Source organism: Mus caroli, chromosome 7, assembly GCF_900094665.2.
Source record: "Mus caroli chromosome 7, CAROLI_EIJ_v1.1, whole genome shotgun sequence".
In the NCBI taxonomy this organism is placed as follows: Eukaryota; Metazoa; Chordata; class Mammalia; order Rodentia; family Muridae; genus Mus; species Mus caroli.
This window is the reverse complement of record NC_034576.1, coordinates 41,001,017-41,008,645: the sequence shown is the minus strand read 5'-3', so window position 1 is coordinate 41,008,645 and position 7,629 is coordinate 41,001,017. Positions and strand designations below refer to the sequence as shown.

The window sequence follows — 7,629 nt, the reverse complement described above, 5'->3', positions numbered from 1 at the left end:
GGAAAGAGAGGCCCATTGGACTTGCAAACTTTATATGCCCCAATACAGGGGAATGCCAGGGCCAAAAGAATGGGAATGGGTGGGTAGGGAAGGAGGGGGGTATGGGGGACTTTTGGGATAGCATTGGAAATGTAATTGAGGAAAATATGTAATAAAAATATTAAAAATTAAAAAAATATAAAATAAAATTAGCTCAAACAAATCCATGGCCTCTCTCTACACAAAGGATAAACAGGCTGAGAAAGAAATTAGGGAAACAACACCCTTCAAAATAGTAACAAATAATATAAAATACCTTGGTGTGACTCTAACTAAGCAAGTGAAAAACCTGTATTGGTACAAAGACAGGCAGTTAGATGAATGGAATAGAATTGAAGACCTAGAAATGAACCCTCACACCTATGATCACTTGATCTTCGACAAAGTCTAAAACCACCCAGTGGGCAAAAAAGACAACATTTTCAACAAATGGTGCTGATTCAACTGGAGGTCAGCATGTAGAAGAATGCAAATTGATCCATTCTTATGTCATTGTACAAAGCTCAAGTCCAAGTGGATTAAGGACCTCCACATAAAACCAGATACACTTAATCTAACACAAGAGAGAGTGGGGAAGAGCCTTGAGCACATGGGCACAGGGGACAATTTCCTGAACAGAACAGGAATGGCTTATGCTCTAAGATCAACAATTGACAAATGGGACCTCATAAAATTACAAAGCTTCTGTAAGGGAAAGGACTCTTGTCAATAGGACATTTGAAGATTTTTATCACAGAAGAATTTAAATTGCTTGTTTAGAGTTACATCAAGGTATTTACTATTATTTGAGGGTAATATGAAAGGTGTTGTTTCCCTGATGTCTTTCATAGTCCATTTGTCATTTGTATATAGGAGGGCTACTGTTTTTTGTTTGTTTGTTTGTTTGTTTTCTTGCTTTTGTTTTTTGTTTTGATTGTTTTGATTGTTGGAAGCATTCAGCTTCATTGCTGAAAGTGTTTGTCAGCTGTAGGAGTCTCTTGGTGGAAGTTTTAGGGCCCCTAATATATATTATCATATTATAAACAAATGAGGGTACTTCTTTTCTGTCTTTTATACCATAGATCTTTTGTTGATCTAGCTAAAATTTTAATTACCATCCTGAATAGATATGGAGAGAAGAGATAAACTTGTTTTGTTCCTGAGTTTAGCAGATTTATTTACAATTTCTCTCAATTGTGTTTAATGTTGGGTATATGCTTACTGTAAATAGCCATTATTATGTTTGAATAGGTCCCTTGTGTACTTAATTTCTTCAGAAATTTTATCATGAAGGTGTGCTGGATTGTCTCAAATGCCCTTTTTGCATGTACTGAGATGATCATTTGATTTTTCTTTCAGCTTGTTTTATATGGTGGGTTTTACTTACCTATTTTTGTATATAGAGCCACCCCTACATATCTAGCATAAAGCTTAATTGATCATGAAAGATGATGCTTCTAATAGGTTTTTGGATTTTCTTTTCAAGTAGTTTAGTGAGCATTTTGAATGCATGTTCAAAGGAAAATTGGTCTGTAATACTTTTTCTCTGTGGAGACTTTATGTGGTTGGGCATTATGGTAAATATGGCTGTAAAAAATAAATTGGAGCTGGGAGTGGTGGTGCATGCACTTAATCCCAGCACTGGGGAGGCACAGGCAGGTGGATTTCTGAATTCAAGGCCAGCCTGGTCTACAAAGTAGTTCCAGGACAGCCAGGGCTACGCAGAAAAACCCTGTCTCGAAAAACCAAAATAAATAAGGAAGGGCTCGTTTTGTTTCTTCAGCTGAGAAAATTTGAGAATTTTTAGTGTTTATTCTTCTTTAAGAATCTAGGAGAATGCTGAATTAAAACTATCTTGCCCTGGGATTTTTTTTTGGGGGGGGGGAATCTTATTGACTGCTTCTGTCTTGCTATATATTGATGTTCTATTTAAATATTTTATAAATATCTTATCTTGATTTAGCTTTGGTGGATAGTACTTGATGACAAAATTAGCCATCACATTTAAATTTCCCAACTTCTTGATTACAGGATTTTAAAGAATTTCCTTATTATTGACTGGATTCCTTTGGTATCTTTTTATGTCAAACTTTTCATTTCTGATTTTGTTAATTTTGATATTTTCTCTCCATCTTTTAGATAATCTGGATTAAAATTTGTCAATCTTATTGATTTTCTCAAGGAACCTTCTGTTAGTTTCATTGATTTTTTTTTGTATCATTGTCTTTCTTACTAGTTTATTGTTATGAGACCTTAGTTTCATCGTTTCTTCCCATCTACTCCTCTTGAGAGTGGTCACTTTTTTGGTTTTAGACTTTTCAGGTGTGCTGATAAGTTCCTAGTACAAGAAGTCCTCATTTTTTTTCTATTATTTTCTTTTTTAATTCAGTTTAAATCCTGATCAGTGACACCCCTGCTCCTGGTCCCCATCTCACAACTCCCTTTCCCACTCCCCTTCTCCTCTGTTAGGGTGGAAACTTCCCCTGGGTATCTCCAACACCATAGAATATTGAGTCTCTGCAGAATTAGGCAATCTTCTACCACTGAGGGAGACAAAGCAGGCCAGTGAGGGAAATGGCATCCACAGGAAGGCAACAGAGTCAGGGACACCACCCACTCATTTTGGGGGACCCACGTGAAGACTAGCCTGCAGCTTTGCTATGTATGTGCGTGGGGCCTAGGTTCTGCCCAGGTAACTTCTTTGAGTTGTGGGTAAATATCTGTGAGCTGACAAAAGCTCAGGTTAGTTGGCTCTGCTGGCCTTCCTTCTAGCTTCTCTGGGTCCCGCAATCCTTCCACCAACTCTTCCAAGAGACTCCATGAGTTCAGTCAAATGTTTGCCTGTGGGTCTTTGCATCTGTTTCAGTCATCTGCTTGGTGTTGCCTCTCAGAGGCCATTTATGCTACACTCCTGTCTACAAGCATAACCGAGTATCATTAATAGTGTCATGGATACATGCTTGCTTATGGGTTGTGTTTCAAGTTGGGGAAGAAATTTGTTGGCCATTCCCTGGATCTCTGCTCCACCAGGGTCCCTGTATTTCTTGTAGACGGAATAAACTTTGGGTTGAACTTTTTGTGGGTAGTTTGTGGCCCTTATCCCTCCACTGGTGGTCCTGCATGGCTACAGAAAGTGGCCACTTCAGGTTCTATATACCCCACACCTAGGCTTCTCAGCTATAGTCATCCTCATAGAGACCCTGGATCCTCCTGCATCCCAGATCTCTATCATGTACTTGGTATGTCTCCCAAACTCAGCCAATTTCTGTTCATTCTCCCAGCCTTCTCTCTGGCTTTTCCTAAACCTCACCCCCTATTCCCCCATCCATTCTTTCTCCCATCCAGTTTCCTCCAAACAATGGCTAAAGTTATTTCCATAAACTCTTGTGAGCCTTCCCCATTCCAGATCTCTGGCATGTCCTAGAGATGCTCTTACCCTACACCCAAAGCAGCTTGCATTTCCCTTCATTCTTCTGGCCCTCTGGCCCTATCTCCTGTCTCTTCTCACACCTGATCCTGAATGCCCTGATTCCTATCCTCATCGCCTCTCCCACTCAGTTACCACCTCTCATCTGCCTCTTATCACTATTTTATTCCCCATTCTAAGTGATATCAAACAACCTAACTTAGGCCTTCTTTCTTGTTTAGCTTTGTTGGGTCTGGGAAATGTAGTGTTGGTGTCCAGAATTTTATGGCTCATATCTACTTATAAGTGAGTAGATACCATGCACGTCCTTTTCAGTTTGAGTTTCCTCACTCAGGATATTTTTTAGTTCCAATTTTACAAGTAGGCTCCAAGATTTATGAATTTTTTCTTTATACCATTTTCATTTTGTTCCACAGTTTGAATTGATCTGTGTTTATTTCCATAGAATTCTAGAAAGTCTTCGATTGCTTTCTTTTTTTTATTAGATATTTTCTTCATTTAAATTACAAATGCTATCCTAAAAGTCCCCTATCCCCTCCCCCACCCTGCTCCCCAACCCACCCACTCCTGCATCCTGGCCCTGGCATTCCCCTGTACTAGGGCATATGACCAAGGGCCTTTTCTCCCATTGATGGCCAACTAGGCCATCCTCTGCTACATATACAACTAGAGACACAGCTCTGGGGTTGGGTACTGGTTAGTTCATATTGTTATTCCTCCTATAGGGTTGCAGAGCCCTTTAGCTCCTTGGGTACTTCCTCTAGCTCCTTCATTAGGGGACCTGTGTTCCATTCAATAGATGACTGTGAGCATCCACTTCTGTATTTGCCAGGCATTGGCATAGACTCACAAGAGAGCTATGTCAGGGTCCTGTAAGCAAAATCTTTCTGGCATATGCAATAGTGTCTGGGTTTGGTGGTTGTATATGGGATCAATCCCTGGGTGGGACAGTCTCTGGATGGTCTTTTGTTCTGTCTTAGCTCAAAACTTTGTCTCTGTAACTCCTTCCATGGGTATTTTGTTCCACATTCAAAGAAGGAAAGAAGTATCCACACTTTGGTCTTCCTTCTTCATGAGTTTCATGTGTTTTGCAAATTGTATCTTGGATATTCTAAGTTTCTGGGCTAACATCCACTTATAGGTGAGTGCATACCCTGTGTGTTCTTTTGTGATTAGGTTACCTCACTCAGGATGATATCCTCCAGATGCATCCATTTGCCTAAGAATTTCATGAACTCATTGTTTTTAACTGCTGACTAGTACTCTATTGTGTAAATGTACCACATTTTCTGTATCCATTCCTCTGTTGAGGGACATCTCGGTTCTTTCCAGCTTCTGGGTATAATACACAAGGCTGCTATGAACATACTGGAACATTATTTCTGTCTTAAGATTTTTCCCATTCATTAGACAGTTGTGATAATTGTTCAGTTTTCATGAGTTTGTATTCTTTCTATTGTGTCTGTTTTTGATGATGTCCAGCTTTCATCAGTGGTAATCTCATCAGGTGCAGGGGGTTATTTCAAATTTCTTGTATCTGTTGTGACTTGCTTAGTGTCTGAGAATATGGTCAGTTTTGGAGAAAGATTGATGAAGTACAAAGAGGAAGATATATTCTTTTGTGTATGGATGAAATGTTCTCTAAATATGGCAGTTCCTTTTGGTATACAATATCTTTTAGGTCAAGAAAAATCAGAAATGTTTAGGTGCAGAATATCCAAACCTACTTTTATGCATAAGTAGAAATATTTCAAGAATTATCTTCTTAAATGTTGAAAAACAATGTTGTAATGAATTATAACAACAAATTTCTAGTGAAGGATTTAAGCTCAAAGAATGCAATTGTATTTTTAATTGAAAATTATTCATATTATCAACCAAATTGAAGTATCCAAGGGATTTTATGAAAATAGGTTAATATGACTGAAATAGATGCAGATACAGCAAACATAGCACTGGGGTCACAGACCCCTATGGAAGAGTTAGTGGAAGGGTTAAGGAAACTAAAGTGAATGGTGGACCTGCAGAAAAACAGTGTCAACTAACCTGGATCCTGGAAGTTCCCAGAGACTAAGCAACCTACCAAAGATCATACACGAGCTGGTCTGAGGCCCTCAGCACACATAGTAGAGGGTTAACTTGACTTGTCTGGCCCCAGTGAAAGAGGATGTCGCTAGTTATGTAGAGGATGTGATGCCCTGGAGAGCAAGAATGCCTACTTGGGCACTCTCTCAGAAGCAAAGGGGAGGGGAAATGGAATGGGAAACTCTGGGAGGGGTACCAGGAAGGATTTACATTTGGGATGTAAATAAATGAAATAATTTAAAACTATGTGCCTTCAACACACTAAGAAATGAATTTTTTAATTAATCATTTGTTTACATTTCAAATGTTATCCCCTTTCCTGGTCTCTGCTCCAAGAACCCCACCCCACTCCTCCTCTCCCCATTTGCTTCTAAGAAGGTTCTTCAAAGAACTTTGTCCACATTGTACAAATTACAAATCCACAAATTAGAGATTTTTATAAGGTGATGTTAGAATCAAATTAGGTTTATGCAATATCATTCTCTAATTTTATGACCTGTAAACTAGATGCAACAGAGTCACAAATTCAGGGATAGCAGACAAAAACAGCAAAGCATTGGACTCTAATATTTGTCACCATAAGTTAAAAAAAAAGGCTGCTTAGGTTTGAAATGATTCATAGAGTACATAAATATTTGTTTCAGAAAATAAAAAAGGTTATCCAGGAAGAATAATAATTAGCTGCAGAAAATAAAAAGCTGGGTGGGGGGGGAGGTAACACCTGTGGATTAATTTACAGTCACTTTCTTTTCTAAACAGATATGGATCAGTGTGTGCAGTGTCCAGAAAGTCACTATGCAAACTCAGAGAAGAACCACTGCCTTCAGAAATCTGTGAGCTTTTTGGCCTATGAAGAGCCCTTGGGGATGGCACTCAGCATCACAGCCCTGTGCTTCTCTCTACTCACAGCTGTGGTTCTTGTAGTCTTTGTGAAGCACAGAGACACACCCATTGTCAAGGCCAATAACCGGGCTCTCAGCTACACCCTGCTATTGATACTCATAATCTGTTTTCTCAGTTGCTTGCTTTACATTGGACAGCCCAACACAGCCACCTGCATCTTGCAGCAAATGGCATTTGGAACTTTGTTCACTGTGGCTCTCTCCACAGTGTTAGCCAAAGCTATTGTAGTGGTTACTGCATTCAAGGTCACCTCTCCATCTAGAATGATGAGGTGGTTAATAGTATCAAGGGCCCCAAATTTCATTATTCCCATCTGCACACTGATCCAACTTATTATCTGTGGAATATGGCTGGCTACCTCTCCACCTTTTATTGATCAAAATGCTCATGTTGAACATGGTCACATCATCATTATGTGCAACAAGGGTTCTGCAGCTGCTTTCCACTGTGTCCTGGGATATCTCTGCTCCTTAGCGCTTGGGAGCTACACCATGGCCTTCTTATCCAGGAATCTGCCTGACACATTCAATGAGGCCAAGTTCCTGTCATTCAGCATGCAGGTATTCTTCTGTGTTTGGATCACCTTCCTCCCTGTCTATCATAGCACAAAGGGGAAGGTCATGGTGGCTATGGAAGTCTTCTCTATCTTGGCTTCCAGTACATCATTTTTTGCCTTGATATTTGTCCCCAAGTGCTACATAATTTTGTTAAGGCCAGATAAGAACTCATGTCTTGATATCAAGCACAAAATACATTCAAGAAGAAGTAGTCATTTAAAATTTATTTAAGAGTTAAAATTAATCCATGTTAATTAAACATAATGGTTAAAAAGTATGACATCATTCTAAATCTCTTATTCAGATATATTATTATGTGGGTTCATAATTCTTAATTTCATTGCTTTAATGTTTCTTTGTAGTGTAACAATTTTTATTTAAGACTGATCTTTATGTTATACATTTTTTTTCTGTAACAGTATCTCACTTTGTATTTTTTATTGGCCTGCTTCCCCATAAGTTGACAATTGTGGTATAACTTATGGATATCTGTCTTCTTCTGCCTGCAAAGTGCTGATATTGAAGATATGTAACCATCCCCAGCCATTTTATATTCATTTGGTTCTTCTTTGATTAAATATTCTTTAACTTATTTTATTTACTTAAATTCCAAATTTTACCCCCTTGCCAGTACTCCCC

At 38.9% G+C, this 7,629-nt stretch overlaps 1 protein-coding gene across 1 annotated transcript in view; it reads left to right on the top strand.

Moving 5' to 3' along the window:
* The window catches only part of LOC115031507 (vomeronasal type-2 receptor 116-like), a 23,761-nt gene extending 16,540 nt beyond the window's left edge, over positions 1 to 7,221 (top strand). The window contains exon 5 of the mRNA XM_029479268.1: positions 6,290 to 7,221. Within this exon, the coding sequence (XP_029335128.1) occupies positions 6,290 to 7,221 (932 nt within the window). The remainder of the gene's footprint in view (positions 1 to 6,289) is intronic.
* Positions 7,222 to 7,629: the final 408 nt, after the last annotated feature.